Source organism: Lepisosteus oculatus, chromosome 10 (genome assembly GCF_040954835.1).
Source record: "Lepisosteus oculatus isolate fLepOcu1 chromosome 10, fLepOcu1.hap2, whole genome shotgun sequence".
NCBI classification, from domain to species: domain Eukaryota; kingdom Metazoa; phylum Chordata; class Actinopteri; order Semionotiformes; family Lepisosteidae; genus Lepisosteus; species Lepisosteus oculatus.
The window spans coordinates 6,447,440-6,469,077 of record NC_090705.1 but is presented as its reverse complement, the minus strand read 5'-3'; the positions used below and the strand labels follow the sequence as shown (position 1 = coordinate 6,469,077).

Here is a 21,638-nt window from a genome sequence, read left to right as displayed (position 1 = left end):
AGATGAGAATAGTACTGTCTAGGGGTGGTTTGGTTAGCTTAAGGGCAATATAGGTGCCTTTTTCTCATCACTTATCAAAGAACCTGAGAAAATAGTTCAATTATTTCACTTAAGCTATCAGCAGACTTTGGTATACAGGAGCTGAACTGCAATGAATATCAGAGTTTTATATAGTCCACATGTACAACATCTAGATAGTTGTCGTGGCTGCTGTGATTAATGGAGCTTGTGTTATACATGACATTACATATGCAATGACAAAGTATGTACCATATGCACCAGTGCAGTTTTTTTAATTTGTAAGGACTGCTTTTGGTGTGCATTCTATTTACAACAGTAGTGTCTACAGCAGGGACTTGAACCCAGAACCCACAACCCACAAGGGCAACCCACAAGGGCATGAGTCCCCTACATGACACCACCACCAAAGTAGCCATATAATTTTGTACGTATGACGCTATTGACAAAGTCATTACATGCTTTGATGTAAGCAATAATAATGGTGGTGACTGTACTTACATATAATTGTAGCAGCTGGGCTTCGCTTCCACCCTGTGATGCTAATTGACGACAGTGTCTTGGCCTGAAGCCTGACCCGAGTCCAAATAACGCCGACCCAGAACTTGGGATCAGATTGAATAATGACAGCCCAGAGCTAAGCATCAGATAGAAAAAAAACTTTGTTTATTGTGCATACAGACAACACAGAATTTGACATCAAGGATGTTGGTGACAGAACGCAGAGCTCTGGGTATTGTGAGAGAGGCGTCCTGAGATGAGAGAGTAATCCACAACATGTCATACTGAGACTACAAACAATTCAATATACTGTACAGAGACCACAAGTTGCAAAAAGAAGGACAACCGATGTTTCCAATGAAAAAATTAGCATTATACAGAAACAAAAAAGAAATGTGATCTTAGACCAGATAACAAGTATGTACCCACACACACACAGGGTCAAGACCAATTAAATAAAATACTGTTTAAAATCAGGTTATAGACAACACACATTCTGTCACCATTGATAACCATCCTGTTTGAAAGGAATCAGGTATTTTTAGTGTCTCACGTGCTTGTTTGCTCACAGTGAAGATGACAAAAGCCAAGGCATCTATTACTTAATTCCAGTTAAGCCCAGTCCAAGAAGGAGGACTGCCTTGTCTCTGTGTAATATGAAATATTACACAAACGTTAAGGCTTCAGTCTGGGAGGGCATAGTAACCCCTTAGTCAGCAGTCTCTCCCTTTCACAGCTGCCAATAACATTAAAAGCAATTGACCCAAATGTCCAGAAAGCAAAAACCAAAACTAGTCATGCTTAATTGTTTATTGACCTAATCATTCTTAATAAATATATACCATATGTACAATTATTGTAAATGTACAGGTTTTTGCATGTTTTTTATTGACATTTTAGTCTTGTCTGCAAGTTACAATTGATTTTGTACATAAAAAGTCTGGAGAAAAGGTGCAAGGTGGTATTGACATTGAGTGTGGATTTATTCGTGGTTAAAGGTCTGATCTGGTTATTTTATCATGATTCAAGTTAAAAGAAAGTCAAAAATAAATGTCTTATTAACTGTAAAACATATGTATTTTTTTTTCTCATGAGAGGACAGGAGCCTAAAGGCAGAAGATTACAGCAGAAGGAATACAGGCATTCATCTGCTTCACCAAAGCTGTGCCTTTTTGAGCATTACTTGCTTCCAAGACTACATTCCCGGTGCTCACCTTACGTTATGCATCTGGAAAAGAAAAAATGAACGAGCACATGGCCCAGATACACAAAATGTTTTTGTTCATGGATATGTACTTTCTCAACTAGCACATGCTGTTATTACTGATCTCCCTAGTGGCTCAATACAGATACATGCCCGTGTCCTGGTTGTGTTCTAAGGTTATAGGTTTGATCCTAGGTCATGTCACTAAACAGCTGTGAAATGGATTCCCCAAGTGACAGCGCACAATTGACTGAGCACCAGTGAGGGCAGGATGGGTACTCATGGGTACTGGCAAGATGTCGCACAGATGGCGAGGGACAAGCCTCACCTCCAATTGGCACTGAACCTCCTGCCGGAGTCCAGCAGCTTGAAGGTGCTCAGGGCAGAGGAGTCTGCCTCCACTTCCTCATTCTCCCCCGTGTGCGGGCACGGAGTTCATAGCTGCGAGCCGAGATGGGGAAAAAAGACATGTTTGGCCACTCCAAAGTCAGGTTGACGTGACCAAAAATATTGGATGATTTTCATCTAAAAAGGTATATCATTAGTATTGTGGGGGTCTCTTAAAAGTAATCTATTCCAGAAACAAGTTAGTTTTGAAAGGGATTACTTTGTATTTGGGGGGAAATAATTTCAAAACATCATAAGTTAGTGATCTATATACTGTGTGTACAATTACTATGTAAAGGCATACAATTTTGCCTGATGCCTTATTAATTTAATTATTTAATCTTTTTAATCTAATAATTACACCAGTAACTTGGAAGAGTAATAAGTAACTTTTTCAGAGTACCCTTCCCCAACACTGATCATTGCAAAGCTGAATGCCATGTGCTTTTCACTTCATCTCCAGCACCTCACAACTGCACATGAAAAGCATCATGTATGTGTCGTACCATGAAACAGGAAAGAGAAGAAAGGAGATGGCTTCATTTACACTTCAGACAACAGCCCTTTTCTTATCCCAGGTTATTGATAGGTATTGTTTTGAACCAGCTTATGGTTTTTCAGCTGCCCAAAATGCTAACAAAATGTGTACATACTGTATAGTGTGTACAGTGGTTCACTGGACTGAAATCCATTCTGTGGTTAAATCTGAACAAACCTAAATCTAATCAAACCAAATGCAACTGTCTACACTTCAAAAGAGTTTCCTGATTTACGACTGTTGTTAACAGCTTTTAATGAGATTGACAGAGCAGCTGTCTAGAATCTTAATCGATTGTAGTTGAGTTTATCAGCCTTCTGCAGGCTTAAAATTAATTTGGTCTTTTCACCAAGGACACAGGGAACTAGATGTCAGCAATGGAAAATGTACTAATCTTACTGTATATGTAACCTACCAAGAAGGGATGGTACATTCATCAGTTCAATAACTTGCATTGCTTTAAAAATAATTGTACAACATACTATAAGGAACAACAGACAATTACTACTCCATATAAAAAAATGATTGTACAAATAAAATGAAATAGAATAAATAAAAACATACATTTTCTATGATTTTATAACCCTTTTATAAATGTTTCAAAGATCATATTAGAACAATACTTTTAAACCCCACAAGAAAAGAAGCTCAAAGAAAATGGAAATGTGAACATGCTGAACAAACTGAACTCTGCACCTGCAGCAAAAAAGGAAGAATGAAGGGGGAAAAAAAGTATTTCTAACCTGCTGTGTTCCTCCTTGGTGTACTGAACCCAGAAAATAAACACGTACTGTAAGTAGCTAATACAAAGCCAAACATCACCAGTTTACATCACATTGTAGCTCCTCTAACACCTGTTGTGATTTTCATAACACAAGATCTGGACAGTTTTGAGATCAACACCACAACATTAACATGTACTATAAAAATAATACAACAAGTAAGAATTAACCTAAAGCAGAAGCAACATTTTCCTAATTTCCATTTGGATGAATCCCATTTTCAGGCAGAATTGTAACAGCAACAACTGCGAAGCAGCACAAGCATCAAAGATCAGGAGATCTCATTTGACTCTTTTAAATCAACCCCTTTAACGCATACTTCAGGGACTTTTTTAAAGAATACAGTGCATCTCACGAACATTTTGCAACAGTAATCTAAAATAAATCAATGCTTGAAATCTCATTTTTAGCTCAACACAGTATTTCATGCAAAACTATTTCAGGATTTCATCAGTGTCTGAATAATAGAGGAATTTATTTCCCAGGGTGCATGAGAGCTTACAAGCAGCATCTTACAGAAATTCCCCCAAAAATGTTCTTGAGCTTTTTAAATAATAAAATCTTTTTTTTTTTGGAGTGTTGCAATATGGTGAAATAAAGTGCTTAATTTCTCAGACACTAATGCAACAGATAATTTTTATATGAAAGATATATTTTGGAAATGGGGATGTGATGATTATAGGAGGAATCTGTGACTCTTCTGATACTTCCCATAGGAAATAGGAATATTTAGCAGTAAATTTAGAAATTCCTAAACATCAAAGTTACAAAACGGGCTTGTTCCCCTTCTTTACATGTGTGTGAAAGGCCTCTCTCTTCAAGGGCAGGGACCTCTTTAAATTAAAAGCAGCCAATATTATTTGTAAACAAATACATTCAATTGATGCACCATGTGGCTCAAACATTTTTTGGCTGCTTTTCACCGCTGTGAAAGCTGAAGACGTAAAGGCACAGAAAGGACTATGTGATCACTACCACTGGCTGCACAGAACTGTAGCTGAACCTGCTAAGGGTTACATTCAGAAACTATCATGTTCCAGCTTTTGAGGGTCTTGCCAAGAAAGATAAAAAGAATACAATGTAATATTTCTTCCTTTGACATCAGATCAATGTATGAGAATTTTCCTTCTGCCTGCCTGCTTGTAGTCTGTACTTTAAAATTGTAAATCTCCTATGCCCTTTATAAATATTATAATATGGTAAAAAAAAAGCAAACGATCAATATCACTTTCCATGTTCCCATCTCCATGAATAAATGTAATACTATCAAGGGGAATTTCATAAAATATTTCACTGTGAATGCTTTTTTTGTCCTTTTTCCTAGGTATCAAACTTTTAAGCTGTGTTTTGTCTTATCCCATCAGCAGTACAGAAAGCCAGGTTCCAGGGAGTGATCCTTGCCTTTTATTCTGATGCCTCCCCTTGATATAGGTTCTATGCTTCGTGAAAGAAAACATCCTACAAAATCAAAAGCTGATAACCTTACAGCCGGGGAAATGCCAGTCAAAGGTGCAATAAAGGTGGCCAAGAACACAGCGATCTTGGTTTACAAAATGGTCTAGAAACAATACGTGAAGTCTCTCCATAGCTTTTCTTACTGTAGAGACCTTGGAAGGATGCAGCAATGCAATGGCACAGCGAGGAACATCTGGGTCTCTAACTGAAGAGGACGTACGCTCACAAGGGGGTGAAACCTGGGCTGGTCATCTCTGTGATGGGACTCGCAAGGCATTCACTTGACTTGAGGCTGGCGAGAGACTTGTAACTGGCCACAGATGTTAAAGACCCACATAACCCCAGTAAGGATGGGGTGTCTTCCTTACCTAAGAAAACAAAAGGACAGTCCCGGGATTACTTTCCTGCTCTTCTGGGAACATCTCAAATGAAACATTTTGACACAAGGAACAGAGTGGGAGAGCTGGCAAGTCGTGTGATGAAGGCCGATTCCACGGGATCCTTTCAGAATGAGATTAAAAAAAAAGACTTTGGATCACTGCGCTACAGTAAAGTCAACAGGCCAGTCCAGTGGCACTGTGTTTAGCACCACTCTCTCATGCTGGATCCTGGACTGGATTGCGGATTTGAGTGCCTTCTGGGCGGAGTTTGCAATGTTCCCCACCGAACAGGTTATCTCCAGGGGTTGTGTTTTTTCCCAAGTTCCAGAGACACCCTGGTCAGGCTGACTGATGCCTCTAAACTGCCAGTGGATGTTCTGTGATGGACTGCTATCCCGTCCACAGTGAAGTCCGGCCCTGCAACCAGGATAGGGTCTGGGCTGCTGCACCCCTTCCTGGCAATAAGCAGCTTTGTGATGAGGGACAGATGGCACCTGCTGTGGTCACCTCTTCCCCAGCTGGGGCTGGAGAGGCTGATCCTCGACCTGTAAGCTACTGTCCCTGCCCTGGAAGGGAAAGTGGGCACAAACCACCAGTATCTCAATCCCTCTTAACGAGCTCGCGGACAACGCATTTCATTGCCAACAACACCTCTGTTACACCAGTAACTTGGAAGAGTAATAAGTAACTTTTTCAGAGTACCCTTCCCCAACACTGATCATTGCAAAGCTGAATGCCATGTGCTTTTCACTTCATCTCCAGCACCTCACAACTGCACATGAAAAGTATCATGTATGTATCGTACCATGAAACAGGAAAGAGAAGAAAGGAGATGGCTTCATTAACACTTCAGACAACAGCCCTTTTCTTATCCCAGGTTATTGATAGGTATTGTTTTGAACCAGTTTATGGATTTTCAGCTGCCCAAAATGCTAACAAAATGTGTATGCTCTGCTGTTCGTGCATTGATGAATAAAGCTTGACTGATTGATTGAAACCAGTGAGGGACCCAGACTTTCCCTCGGGGCTCTGCCCCCTGCTGGGGAGCTTTGAAAGTCCAGTGAGGAGCTCTTGTGTCAGAACTTCTCTGTAGACACTGTAGAGTACACAGCTATGTCTGTAGTTCCTTAATGTGTTTGGGTCTAGCTCTCCTAGCTGAACGCTGCTATATTGAAATGTCTGCTCTACATCCAATTTGACCTATTTCTGGAGACAAAATGGGCCTCTAGAGTAGTGTCTCAATGTCTTACTTAACAGTCATGAAAACCAGAGATATGTTTTAGTCTTCGTTTGTCACTGCAACCTGCACCGCCCTCAGTACTATTCACACTGTACCTTCACTTTGCGAGTGGGACTCATCCTGCTTGCTATCCAGGTCCTGTATATGAGCAGGGTCCAGGGAGGTCTGGGACAGGCTGATTTCGGCTGAAAGCTGCTCCAGACTTCGGAAGCTCTTTCTGTCAGAACTGAAAGAAAGAGGCCGCGTGAAGATCATCTTCTTTTCAGAAATCTTTAAATCTTTAAATGTGGCTGGATTTCAAGCTGTTAACTGCTATAACTTCTGCAATCCAAACTGGAGTAAAGGAGTCTTTTTGTAAAATTTATAACAAGAGCAACTCAATGCATTCAGATTCATTACTTACGCTAATGTTATTAAAATAAAGATATCAACAACTTAAGTAAATATACTCAAGTTGTCTCAGTCATAAGTATGGGCACCTTCATCATCCCATAATCAATGTATTTGCTAGCATTTAATATTTGCAATACTCTAAAAATAAAGGTTAGTTAATAACTATTCCAAATCTGTAGATACAGCCAAGCAACAAGTATCACAACCCTTTAATACTATCCAAAATATTTGAAAAGTCAAGACCCTTTAAGGTAAGACTTCCCATTCAGACAAAACTTTCAATAGTCTCCAACCTACATTTACTATTTATTTAATATCTCTATGTGTTATTTCCTCCTTAAACACCTGAAAAGCAATGTTTTAAGGCCCTTTAGTGAGCCATTTTGCACTACTGAAAGCTTTCTGAGTGACAAACACAAAAGAAATGTGTTTTTCGGAGATGAGAACTCCAGGTGCCTGTTTTTCAGACAGCTGGGATGATCTGAGGATTTTTAATCAGAATATTAGAGGCTCTACTACAGTATATGAAGAATACATGAAGTTACAAATATACAATGAAGTTAAAAATATACATGAAATTGCACATCAAAATCAAACAATCTTGTGCATAAAAGGTTCAGTCAGAGCTATTGCCTCTGTCCTAATCTTCCATTTTAAATAATATTAAAGCAATATTATTGAGAAAAGGAGGCATGTGACTCATGTTTTTGTCAAGCCCAGGCATTCAAGCAATAATGGAACACTGCAGCACAAACCATTTTTAACATCTGAAGAAAAAAAATCACACATTTAAGAGGAAAATGGACAAAGTTCACCGTGGTTTTTCACAGTCCATGGAAAGCCAACTGAAAATTGCATCTCGGTTTAAAAGGCCGTCTAAAGAGCTTGGTAAATGCCGCTCTGCTCATTTTCATCATGCCACATGCATTGTGCTTCAAACATTTGAGTAAAGGTTGCATAGCAGGGGAGAGCGTTCCTCGTCCCTCATGAATGCAGTCAGATTTATTAAAACGAAAAATAATCTGACGCTGAACTGGCAAGCTACAATCCCGCTGCTGGGTGCTTTTCAATGCAGATTCACTTCGGGTTCTATTTATTAAAATGACAATGCCGTGAATGACCCTAGAAAACATGTGAAAATGGCATTTGTATAGTTTTCCCATAATCAGCTCTAGAAATTAATATCAACACTAAAACAAAAAGAGAAAAGGTCTCAAACACCGTTATTCACAATGTGACACATTTTAAAATACTGAGCTGTACAACAACAGAACTGTGGGGCACAACAGGTCCCAATTCATGAATAAAAATAAGAAGGGACTGGGATATTAACACCATCTTCACTCCTGATTAAAAGTCAGTACAACTTCTACTGCTTAGAAACAGGCAATTAAACTAGGACACATATAAAACCATGTTTCATCTCTTCTTAGAGAACTGTACAAAAAAAAACACATTATATGTATTCATTCTGTTGACACATTTGTTGGTTTTACAATCATTATAAGCTTTGATGATTACATTAATCATTCTGCAACAGACTGGTCACTATGGCTATGGTTAACTTGAACTTACATGCTTCTTGACTTTGGACAATAAGTGGTTCTTTCCATTTAATTAGAGAGTTAAAACACAACAAAAGAAGAAAATCAGCTGAATTCACCCTTTGTTTTCTTCTTTTGCTTTGCTACTATACCAAAAAAACAGATCAGATTTATCTAGCTTTCAAATAAACAGAAATCACACCATTAACATTAGAGGAAAATGCAGTGCTCCAAATTTTTATACTTCCACTACCCATATGGTTGTCAATTTGTACAAGGTGAATTTTCAAGAGCAATCTACAATAATCCATCACAGTGATTAAGAGAGGGCTGCTTTTCTGTTGTAAGCAATGGTGTTTCTTGTGTAAGTATCCACTATGGTTGTAAGTGCCGTAGCTGTATACAGTAGGTTTTCACAAGTAGCCCACTACAGCTGACCCACAGAATTCATACACAGAGTCCTGGAACACATACTCCTTCCACTGCCTGGTGTGCTTCCTGTACGCCAGAGTATCCAGGGCAACAGCTTTTGTATCCAGAGCACCCGGTGAAGGCCACTGATTAGTGAGGTGAGCAGTTAACTCCTGTCTTGATCTAAGGTCATGATTCTTTAAAACAGTCCTTTGAAAAGAAGACCGAGAAACAGGAGTTAATTCACAATGTGACTTCTGCAGTATCGTCCATCGCTTCTGCCAAATTAATATACACAATAGCCCAAATGTACCACACAAATACTATTTGATTCTATTGCATTTTCTAGAATATTCTGAACACCACCCTAGATTTTCACCCCACCAAACAATTTTTTCGACTTTAATTTAAAAGGAAACAACTGCTGCAGAGACAGAACACAAGCACCCGTGCCTAAAGAGTTCACAGACATGAATTTAAAGCATCTTAAAGCAACTTTTTTTCAAATTTTGCATATTACTTGGATTGAAGTAAGAACTACAGAAATGTAGTACAGTATATTACTGATGTACAGTATAATACATTTAAAATGGTGCTTAGCAAGTCTACATAGCAAAGGAAAGTATACCTGTTATGTTTTAATATTACATTTTTCAGAATTTAGCAAAATTAACAATTTTGGGGGCTGTTATATGGTCATGAACACGGTTAATAACCGGACAAACAAAATGGAGCATTTTGTTCTTTATTCAATCTAGCATTGAGCTAACCAAATTACAGTAGAACAAATATGAATTTAAAATCATATGACTGCCTGACAACTCCCTGGGGATCCTGGTCACAGGGTTGTCATTTGTCTGCCTTGTGCAAGTTTAGAGTTGAGTCAAGTTTATTGAATCTCAGACATCTGTCTGCTTGTTTTTTTGCAGAATTGTTTTTGACTTTTTTTTAAAAAAGAAACTCAGTTCCTAAACAAACAGTAGGCTGTGCTTTCCACATCCCACATTCCACAAATAATTACAGTCAAAAAAGTCAATTGTGTTCCCAAGTTACATCCCCAAAGATCCCAAACTCAATTTGCACTTCTCGGATACAATCTCAAGAGCATGAGATCTGAGGTCGAATCTTCAAGACTGCTTTTTCATGCCTGTAGACTTGTACATTGATTTCAGAAACACATCTGCAGACAAAAAGTATATATTGCTGTCCATAAAATATACTTCACTTGCACAGTCCCATTAAAAATGAGAAGTCAAGTTAAAGCATAAGGCAAGATGAAATTTAGTTTGCTAGTTATAATGAGTTTGTGGGCTTCAGTCAGATTCCATGGGATTTAAAACCCAGATCCGAAAAATCCAGTCTAATTCCAGGGCCCAGAACGTTTCAGATAAGATTAACTAAAGCTTAAAAAGCAGAGCAGAAAGATTAAAATTGCGGAATAGAACCAAGTTGGCTCTCTGAGAAACACCAGAGACTGCAGCATTAGCTAGTTCTGGGACAATAAACAGGTTTGGTCTGACCAGTTAATACCTCAGCTGTCCAGATCTTACTGAACAACTGAACAAAACAATATGAAGTGCTGCAAACACATACAGGACACATCGAGATCCCACGTTTACAGTACATGTTCAATTCACATTGTTATTTTATTGCATTAAACAAATTGAGCGCAGACTATAGTGCAGTGTTTCTATCAGTATAGTAGCACTATTACAGCAACCCATTTCACATCAGATCCAGATAACAACCTAAAACATCATGGAAGCAGCAAGTTTTAGGGGTTGCATTTGTCTGAACCTCATGTTCATGAAAACAATCATAAATGGAAAGCACTAGAAAAATAGAAAAATTGTTTAAAAAAGTTTAAATATCCCTTTTTCGTGGACATCTACAGTAAGGAACAACTTGGCTTGCGATGTTTACCAGGATCAAAATGATATGGAAGCTGACTGCATCTAAACAAAGCTCCTGGGATTACCCTCAGACATTCAGTCTTAGGTGACTGGTAGGTGACAGTATGAAATCAGGACAATATCAGTTATTTGGTGAACAAACTGTGCTGGTCAGTGCTGCTGCTTCACAGCTCTTGGGTTCTGAGTTCGATTGCAGACTGAGGTGCCTTCGGTAAAGAGTTTGCAGGTTCTTCCCGTTTTCATGTGGCTTTCCAACACCATGAACTGGTTGGGTTACATGGTGTTTCAGAATTGTCCCTGGTCCCTGTATGCTTGCAATGTGATGGAAAGGTGTTCCATCCAGGATGTAGCCCCAAACTTGTGCATCACGTGTCCATTATAGGCTCTGGGTTGCCACTACCCTGATTATGAATAAGCGGCTTCCTGAAAATAAATTGATGGACAGACATTCATCCAAGCACAGTCTGCTAACGGTTAATGATAACTGAAACTACCTGTAAATACAGGCATTTTAGGGTCAACAGTGCTGAGGTGTGAATAGAGCATACAGAGACAGACAGGCTCAGTGCCTACACGCAGATAGAAAATACAAAGTGAATTAAATTATTCTAAATGACAATGTTCAAAAGACATGCTTGTAATTTAAGAGGATCCTGTGCTTCCTCCATTTATTAGGAAAGGGAATGACAGAGGAGAGTGCTCAAGATTCATTATGTTTCAAACTCCTGTCTGGGCAGTAGCATGCGGAAAGATATCACATCTGCTTAGCATTTCACAGACAAAAGAGATCATTTAAAATACTTAACAATAGTGTGGTAGAGCTGTGAAGCCGGTGTTCTGACCAGAGTGAACACTTTTCAGAAGCCGCATTTTCTTTGGCCAAAGCAATTACCATTAAAAAACCTCAAGTACAAGCTCTCTGTCACTCTCACGGAAGACTATGGCTGGCTCTTGAAAAGAGCCTGGAGATGTCTGATTACACTGGGTGTCATCAAGCATGTGGCTCATACTGTAATTTACTGAGCAGCAGCACTGGATAAAAGGCTAAATGAAACTACCGCACTTTAATGGACTGTTCAAGTGCTGAACTGAACATTCAGTTTCTGAAACACAATGGGGGGAAAAATACAAGACGGGAGTTTCTGAGCTGGTAGCAAATGTTTATTCAGTATTTCCATTTTACACGCCTGGGCTCATATTTTACTGTACATTTCTCTCGGAGACAATATATCACTTCAAGGAAGGAGTTTTGTACATTTCTTTGCCAATTCCACTTTTGAATTGGAAAACGTGTCCATCATCGTGAAACCTGAATCATTTTTGCACCACACTGCAAGTCAGAAAAATCATTATGTTCTTTATGCTTTGTTCCCTATCTGGAGGCAAGACCAGTTCATTTCTGTAATAAGAGCTTCTTTCTCTCTTAAACCCTTAACATATGCAATATGCAGAAAACAAACTGGGCTGTATTACTTCTTTTAGAACAAAGGATCCTTAATGAGGGTGCCCTTCAGTTTCTTGCTGTGATTGAAATGTCAAGCTACAACTGCATTCTGCATCATCTGATAAAATGTCATTCCAATACACATTTTTAATGTACTGTATGACTGGATATGTAAGTATCCCATGTCAGTTTATCACATTCTAAAAGGTGTTACACACTATTCCAAGGAATGTTCTGAGAGGGGAACAAAATTGCTACAGAAAGAAACAAGAGGACACTTATTTATATAAAAATAAAGATCTGATGAACGTTGAGACATGGCAACACCCTTACACATTTTTCTAAATAAAATTTGGATGGTCAATGTCATATGCCACAATGTAATTAGGACCTGAAGAAATGCTCTCAATTATTGTAATTATAAAGATGATAATGCTGCAGAGTAATGCAGTACCAGATCTCACAGGCCATTGAAAATATTTTTCACATGCAAATCGCAACAAAAACAAATTAAAGGAAAAATCAGGAATGTCAGATTTAGCTAATTTCTTGATCTAAAGTTTTTAGGTTTTCATACGTGTTTAAGGTGTTTACCTTTTCTTAGTGTCTAAAGTTACATAAATAACTGTTCAGATTCTTAACTCCAAAGCAAATGTGTTAAATGCAGCAGTTAAGTTGCCAAACAGTGGGAAAAATATTTAAATGATTTGGATATTGCATTAGGAAGACAAGTGCACAAGACATTTAGGTTGGAAAAACCCTAAAAAGTTCATTTCTAGAACAATTAATTCGGTAATAGTAGGTTAACAATTTTACAATCCTTAAGAAGACCATGAATAACCTTTAGCAGAGATGTGTTTCACTAGCACAGGCTTAAACCCAAAGGCTGGTATACTCACAGCTGGTCTTGCAGCTCAAGAACAATGTACTCCAGTTGCTCCTTCTCCAGCTTGTGACTGATATCCGTCTCCTCCAGCCTCTGAAGGAGGATTTTGTTCTGGGAGACAGACTCAGACAGCTGGGCTTCTCGAAGGCGAACCAGCTCCTCCAGGTAACCCTGACAAACCAACAAGACTAGGACTTCACTGTGCTGTAGATCAACACATGGGCTATGACATTCAAGATAAAAGACTAGATATACCTTACATTCTAGGTCAGCAGTCCCTGAGCTATGTAATGCATGTGATTAGTCATGTGGTTTATGTTGTGGCGTGTACCTGTGGGAGTAAGACAATCCTACCAAAAGAGGGGAAACTAAAAAGATGAAGTGGACTTCATTACCTACATTATAATGCTACAGTAAGTGAACATAGCACAAGATCATAGATTGAATGATCTGGTCATCCTCTCACGAAATCTCATGCAGCCGCAGAGCAACGGATTCTCGTTATCGCAATGAAGCCTTCTGCAGGTGTGTGGGGAAATGAGGGTGAGAGCAGGAATCTGAGGATAAGGAGAAAACAACAACATGTGTATGAGAATAAGTCAAGAGGAGGAAGTGTGGACGAGAGAGATCAGTAGATGAATAAGAAGGTTTAGAAAGAAATCGAGGAAAGGTCGGTTGATGGGAAAATAGGAAAACGGCTAAGAAAGATCTCAGATTTAAGTGCTTAGAGAGGCGCCATATAAAATAGTTTATTATTATATTATGTTCTCTGATGTGATTCCTGGAAGGGAAAACCATTTTTTTGATGTTACGGAGCTGCAAGAAATGACTCATTTTGGACTAATAGACTGAATGCCTTCTAGGTGATGTGCAAATGGCCGGGGCAGATATGTACAGCATATATGGTCTGCTTGATATACATTTTCCAGTGACACAGCAGCCCCTGCTGCAACAAAAAGCACCTGGCATAGCTGGTAGCTGTGGAGAGTAAAAGAGAACTGTGGACAAGTTGCCTGAACAGTTTAGGCCACCCGAGGTATGAGATGTATCTGTAATAATTGTTGATACTATTTTTATAATTTAAATATAACACACTGGACACACTGGAGGGAAGGCCAAGTGTCACAGTGTCTTTCAAAGGTGAGCAACCCGGCTACCTGCACCAAAATTTAAGTAAATACAACATGAAAATAATCTGTTATCCTGCACTTCCGGCCCACCAATAAACTTCCAGCACCCTTAGAAAGATGGCTCTCCGTTCCTGGAGAACAGTTGGTGCCAAAGTTTTCCTTCTTTGTCCCTTCTCATTTCTCTCCTTTGTCCGCTTATGTATGTTCTTTCTGATGCCCCCTCTGAGGCTAAGAGGCTCTGAGGTAAGAGTTTAGGTGTCTGAATGGAATCATCTCATCCAGCTTATCATCCATTAAGCATCCTTCTTCTGCACACATCCTTCTTCTGTTTCTTTCTATCCTTGAAGGCAGGACTCTGCTCACACAGGGGCAAATATGTTATGGCCCCAACCAATGAGGATGAGGTGTGGCATGGAAGGGGCCACTCCTACACTGAGTGGAAAGGTTTTCTCCAGTCTTCACCTTCACCAAGGTTGCAGGCATTTCACATGGCCCCAGAATTTTCTCTTTTGTCCTTACAGGTTGGGACAGTAGTACGGTCTGAGAGTCCTTATTATTAGATCTCTTCCTTCCCTAAGACTACTCTCTAATAGACCAAGCACAGTGTGTTCTAACCACATTGTTCCGACAATGACACGTCAGCATGTCCTTTAGCTTCTCCTAGTTCCTTTCACTGGAAGCTTCCAGGTCCTTCTTTGAGCATGATCTTCTGAGCATCTACGACTAAGGACAGAGTTTAAAGATCTGCCCATTTGCTTACTTCCTATTTCTTTCTCTTTATGACCAGAAAAACATCTCTGCCCTGACACTCTACATACTCCCTCTGTCGTTTTCTTCCATAGTGGTTACCTGTGTTACAGAAAGAGAGAAGAACTTGGCACCTCCTATACTTATGAGAATTCTGGGTTGCTATAAAATCACTGTCACCAAATGGAACACAGTGTGGGGGAAGGTTGTGTGTCAGGGTGTCTTTTAAAAGCAGGGTGTACACAACACCATAATACAATACGACATAGATAAGATTACAGACAGAAGCCTAACATTTTCTCTACAGCACTGGCTACCTTTGTAGTTTTGTAGAGGTCTGACAGCTAAGCCCTTAACCACTTCACAAAAACAAATTAAAACAAACCAGAGGGCTTTTTCTACTATTGTTAAAGTCTACTCCAGGCTTGGGTCACAATCTACTTCAGTTTCACCTCTAAAGAAAGGAACGTGTCCAAAATTTGCATCTCAAAATGGTTTAAAAATATTTTTTTACTAAGGATCCTGGAGCTTGTAGTCCCCAAGTCACTCTGAAATCTATCTACTTAAGCTGCAGGTTGGAAATGTACCTGTCCAGTATGATTTCTCCCCTCACTCGGTCAAATATACCCAATAGGTATGTAAAATATCTTTACACTTAATAGCCTGTAAAGATGAATGTATACACTACAATGTTAAAGAATCCCAAAGCTAATGCTTAATGTATCAGCCTTGGTTTTCATCACATCCCAATCCCAAGCGTACAGTCAAATTCTGCATTAACTAACTCAAGAGTGCTTCTGATACCATATATTACACAGTATGTTTTAAAAACATCAGTGTAAACTGAATAGTAACAATATTTGAGTGGATTATTACAGAAAACTTGAATCCATATGGTATGGAAATAAACCCTCGACTAGCTCTCTAAATGCACAAAACGATATTATTTAGATAATTACATTGTTTTGTTTCCTAGAAAAAGAGTACACATCCATCTAGCTCTAAATTTTTTCTTACTGGTCATTCTTCCCAATGTAAGTAGTGGCTAATTGCTCAATAGCTTTTAGATGATGCAAAGATTTGGCTTAATGTCACTGATTGTTTCAAAGCCCACAGACATTCCTGTTGAAATAATCTTGCCCCTGTTGCTTTGCTTCTACAGATGAAGCTTTACAATGGAGCACTGTAAGGCTAATCAGCTTCTTTGTCTTCCTGCTATTTAGTAGTTTAAAGATTTGTTAGTAAATTAAGGAGACTTAAAAATTAGGACAAATTTAAGGAGCTATTACTGTATATTTTTAACAGTTTACAATTCTGCACAGATCGGCAATGCAGTTGTCTGCTTTCTAGCCTCAGGTCCTCAACATAACATTTCAACAGCCTGTGTGTTTTATTCCTGGCATTAATACTCTCTTTTATAATTTCCAACCAGCAGTTACAGTATCTCTGTTTTACTTTATGTATCTTAACTTTTTTCTCATTCCACTCACATTAACAGCTAGATGGGTTTGTGGTCCTCAAGGCATCATCTTTGAATTACATCCATAGTTCATCTCTCAGATTTGCTTTCCTGGACTTGTGGTTTATTGTGAATGGGGAAATATTGGCATGCAATGAAGGATGCAGGCTGCAGTCACTGTGGCTCTGCTGCATGCGTGGTATAGACCCATCATAGCACAGCCTAAAACCCACAAGCCTTACATATACTGCACGTAACATGCCAGATAAAGACAACAAAGCTCCAGCCTGGAGCAGGATGACTAGGCATACTGGAACAAATTTAATAAATCTGGGATAGATTTCTAAATCTTGGATCCAGGTGCAGACTCCTTCCATGTTTTCTTCTAAGGGAGCAAATTCATTGTAAAATATGGACATTTGGTTTTTGCACAGAATGTAAATGTCTGCTTATTTATTTGAAGGAGCTGCCAACCGAATAGTAAGGCTATGTGATGTATAAACACCTAAGAAAAATAGAGGATTTCCCCAGAAGGAAATCTTGCAGGAAGAAAACAGACAGGAGTGTAGTCTATTTGTAGTCTTGCAAAGTAAATGGGGACTACTTGATCCTTGCTCTTCTTTGCTCACTTCTTGGGAGTTTTTACTGTTAACAAACAAGAGTTGTGCAACAGTACTGCATGTCACTGAGACAGTGTTTTGTGTCTACTGCTACCTTTTGCTCCAAGGCCAGCCTGTACTTCTGCTCCACCCGTTTGCACTTGTTGTACCAGCTGCTCTGGTCCATGAAGAGGGCTGGCCCCATGTTCTCAGGGGTGCTGCTCTCACTGCCACTGCTTCCCAGAGTCCTCAGCTCCTCCTCATCGCTACTGATACTGTCAGAGCTGCGCAACAACAAGCACCCGTCAAGCAACAACATGGAAGTTTCAAAAAGAGTGAAAGACATTCCTCTCAGGTTGTTCAAGTGCTGCTGCATTATTCATCCATTCCAGGAACGTAAAGCTTCTCATCACAGACCCACTTTGCTATGAACAGCCACAGTTCTTGGTGTTCAGAAGCGCCTCCCATGTTTAGCCCAATTTCACATGCACTTAAATGTTGATGCCCTGTTTCCACCTCCCTTGCTGAATTAGAAATGCTGTATTCACATGGTTTAATTTTAGCTGTGGATTTTAACAACATTCAATTTGTCCAGTGTTTAAATAGTAGAATGTCATTAAGATGATTCAGATGAGGTTTTCTAATCTAAACATCTGTATGTACAGTTTACTTTGTCTTAGATAACATGAACATTTTTAAGACTGAATAAATAATCTTAACTTTTGGAAGAACATCTAAAGAATAAAAATACGGAATACTTTGAAGTGAACAATTTGTTACTCATTTTACATCAATATTTGAGAAAAAAGAAGGCAGACAAGCTATTATCTAACTGGACCAATAGAACCCAATTGAAATTACAAATTGTACCTAAAACATGAATGCCTGATCCTAAATATTATCAGGTTTTGAAATGGTATAGATTTATATTTGGAATTTTAAAACAGTGGGATGGTGTATGCTCTCTTCCTCAGCAGGCAAACAAAAACAAGTCTTGAGACAGGGAAGCTGTACCTCTGGGTGAACTTGAGGTAGGGAGTGTAGTCTATTATAGCAGGCCGGTTGTCATCAATGCCTTCCCCCTTCAGGCAGAAACTGAAAGGCAAACGTCAGAACACTCAGCACTTCCTTGTCCGTGTAACTGGGTCACTACTTTTGTCTAGCATCATGAAGGCTTGATTCATTAGAATATAAAACAGCAATACTTGACGAGCAATGGTCAAGGCGAGCCGGAGGCTGAAACGTGTAGTTAAACCAATAGCTTTTTCCACTCAATCATGAATCGCAAAAGCTAGACTATGCTCAGAGCAACACTCAATCTCCTCACTCGCCAAATATACAGGAAATCGTCTTCAATCAATACTATGGACTCAAAGCATATCACGTAACAGGAAATAGAGCTCTTGTTATAAAAATCTTGTAACTCTTCTTTTTGACCACCAAACAGTAAAATAGGTTAACAAATGTTAAGTGGTTAATGGAGATCAACATCAATTTTACTGTGGGTTGTTTTGATTACAGAACTAAAATATGTCATACTTTAATCTCATGCCATATTCTAATTTCCCAAATTCATAGCCAAATTTAAAATACGCTCTGCTGCCTTGTTTCATCAGCTACCCATTTGTTTTCTGTTCTGTCATGACCCATGGTTAAGATGATGATGATTAGGAAGGGAGAGAGCTTAGAGGTGAGGTAAGAAGAAAACCAGCATGAATTTGTCATACTGGTTATACCATAGCTTTTAAAGTGGTTATTACACCATGAAAGTGAGATGGTTACTCCAACAATGTGCAAGAATAGTTTAACTCCCAATAAGCCATATTCCATATCTCCATCTACATTAGCTCAGCAATTTTAACTGCTACCCAGCTAATATTTCTGTGAAATCTGCGAGGCAGCAGAAACTTTGAATTCTGTTGTGCTGACCTTTTTTGTCACTGAAAGCTTAAAGAAAATATTTATTATTCACCACCCACGGGTCAGCTTCACATGTGCCCAGGGCTTGAAAAACAGGTTGGGTTTGAAGCTGCCCTCCCAGGGTGACCACTGTGTTCCCTCAGTCAGTCAGACCTCAGTGTGTGTGTGTGTGTGTGTGGGGGGGTTCATTAAAGATTGAATCAGGCTGGGCAAGCAGACAGCTGAAAGGTCACCATGGCAAAACAGTCTGCAAAAGTGGTGCCACAGATGTCAGTGTGCACTCTACACACCAGTCACACAAAGCATGGTGCTCAATAAGGAGTTCATACAGTTTATCTTCATCAGCCAGGCTTTCTTCTCCACTGGCTGCAGTGATTTAGTGAAATAAGAACCAGATTTCACATTTTCACAGATAAGACGCTAGTTACCTAAAGTACTGCAAATGGAGAAACAACGTCATCTACTGTATCCCGCTAGGACTGACTGCAATGCTAGTACACCATCAATAATGCAGAAGACAGAAAAACAGAGTAACAAAATCTCTACATCTTATCATAAGAAATGAAAATATGCAATTCTACTTTCTGTTTCTTTACCATGTCTAATGAAAAACCAGTTGTTTTTATGTTAAACACATCTGGGAAGCAAAGGAGAAAAATAAAATGGAAATATTTGACTATTTGATACTGCACAATGTTTTTTCAATAACCTGGATTAATTCTTTGATTTGCACCTCAAAACACCTTTCTGTAAATTACTTAATATGCACCCCGTGAATCATCCATTAAAATACAAAGCAGAAATACTAAAAATGTTTTTCATGATGCAATAGGCTTTATAATTACCACTGCAGGCATCACAGAGACTGTCTTTAGAAAGACAAGCAGAACAGCGTTTCCAGGGGAATTCACTGCACACTCTTATGAGCTCATTGTTTCTGAAGCATCAATTGTTACACAGGCAGGCTTTGAGCAGAAACATTCTCAGAACAATTTGGGTGTAATAACATCCCATACCTGTTGAAATTGACCAAGTAAGAGTAATGAGCAATAAAAGCAGAAAAGGGCATCTATGTAACAAAAATGGACTTTAAAACTGTAATAAGCAAGAGTGAGGAATCAAAGAATACATAATACAAATAAAGAGCCTACATCTGACTTCTTCATGTACCACTGATCAGCACACATTCGAATAAGTTCCATGAGAAAATGTAACCAGAGATCTGTTCATTCTAAAGCTCTGCCATTTCAGTGCCTGCTTCCTTCACTTTGAAAAAAATAGTTTTTAAAGACCACTTCTAACCCCAACTGATGACAAACCCTTCAGAGACAGCCTTCATCTCCGATAAGAACCCGTAGCTATGCCTCTCTGGAAGAGATGTCCAGCTTCCAGACAGATTTTCCGCTGCAAGTTGTTAACAAGGAAAAATGTCAGAAAAGGGGCCTATTGTGATGACTACCTGAAATCAATGGCGTTGAGGCCGATCAGCATGTCGGCCAGCAGGTTTGCTTCCTCACCCAGTACAATTGCTCCATCTTCATAAAACCTCCTGCTCAAGACAAAACAGAATTTAGCTCATAGCAGCATTAAGTCAATAACAACTGATGGAGTCAAAAGTCAAACTTTTGCACATTTTGAGCAATTTCATTTTCAGGTTTATTTACTCAGGTATAATATGTATATTTAATTGTAGTACATTTTTAACACTTACTCACCTAGAATCTCAAAGCATTTCACGTACAGGAGGAGACCCAATTCACCACTGATGTGTAGCAACATACAGTACAGGCTGCCAGCCATTATTATGACCAGACCCAGCTTTGCTTGGCTTCTGAGGTTTGACAAGATCAGGCTAGAGAAGTGGCTGCTCTGCTGTCAATTTTAATTAACTTAAGAGAGCTCGCTAAACTGGAGGCTTTGGGTCAAAATCACAGCCACAGGTTAAAGCAAAGTCTTGCAGAATCAAGCTTTTTGTCTTTTCAAAGCAAGTAAGGCACTGGGCCAGACTATTGGATTCATTAACAAACAATAGGAGAGCTCTGACACAGCACTACAAAAAAATGAGCAAGGAACTGCAAAGTAAAAAAAAAGTTATTTGCCAAAAGAAAACGTCATGCCATGTCATTTGCCAAACCGCTCTATACCATACGGCATCGAGGGAAGCCGGAGCCTAACCAGCAAACAACGAGCGCAAGGCAGGGCACACCCTGGACAGGGCACCAGTCCATCACATCATACATGGGGACAATCTGGAGGCCACGGTAAAGGCCGAGGTGGGAAATTTGGATCGGACATCGGGATAACTCCTTACTCTTATAGAGAAATGCCCGGGGATCTTTAATGACCACTGAGAGTCAGGACCTCGGTTTAACGTCTCATCTGAAAGATGGCGCCCACTACAGTATAGTGTCCCAAAAGAAAACATTTCCACAATAAATCAATCGTTGTATTCAACACAACAGAATTGTCCGACCTGGTGGTTCTGAAGTCTCTCAGGGCTGCAGAAAGGTATTCTGAAAGGCGTTTTTCCATCAACGCTACCCTAATCCAAGCCCGGCCCTGAAGAAAATAGAAAACAACAGGTTTTCATAAATGTACATCTGATTCCTACAAAAAGGACAAAGTCCAAATTTCTGTGAAATTAATGACATACTACGATACACATTTTCAAAGATGGTACTGAAGCA

General features: G+C 39.3%; 1 protein-coding gene across 4 annotated transcripts in view; it reads right to left on the bottom strand.

The window, feature by feature from the left end:
• Nucleotides 1-662: 662 nt before the first annotated feature.
• rundc3b (RUN domain containing 3b) overlaps nucleotides 663-21,638 on the bottom strand; it is a 42,820-nt gene continuing 21,844 nt past the window's right edge. The window contains exons 4-12 of one of the 4 annotated variants that reach the window (XR_011190598.1): nucleotides 21,425-21,510; nucleotides 20,411-20,500; nucleotides 18,046-18,126; nucleotides 17,147-17,315; nucleotides 13,110-13,267; nucleotides 8,917-9,063; nucleotides 6,601-6,731; nucleotides 2,052-2,164; nucleotides 663-1,747 (exon numbers count right to left, since the gene is read on the bottom strand). Coding sequence is in view for 3 of the 4 variants with exons in the window: in XM_015358189.2 (XP_015213675.1) it covers nucleotides 5,108-5,253; nucleotides 6,601-6,731; nucleotides 8,917-9,063; nucleotides 13,110-13,267; nucleotides 17,147-17,315; nucleotides 18,046-18,126; nucleotides 20,411-20,500; nucleotides 21,425-21,510 (1,008 nt within the window). In the remaining variant the exon portion in view is untranslated. Of the gene's footprint in view, nucleotides 5,254-6,600; nucleotides 6,732-8,916; nucleotides 9,064-13,109; nucleotides 13,268-17,146; nucleotides 17,316-18,045; nucleotides 18,127-20,410; nucleotides 20,501-21,424; nucleotides 21,511-21,638 lie in introns of all 4 variants that reach the window. The other 3 variants (XM_069194794.1, XM_015358189.2, XM_015358190.2) reach the window with 3 other exon arrangements.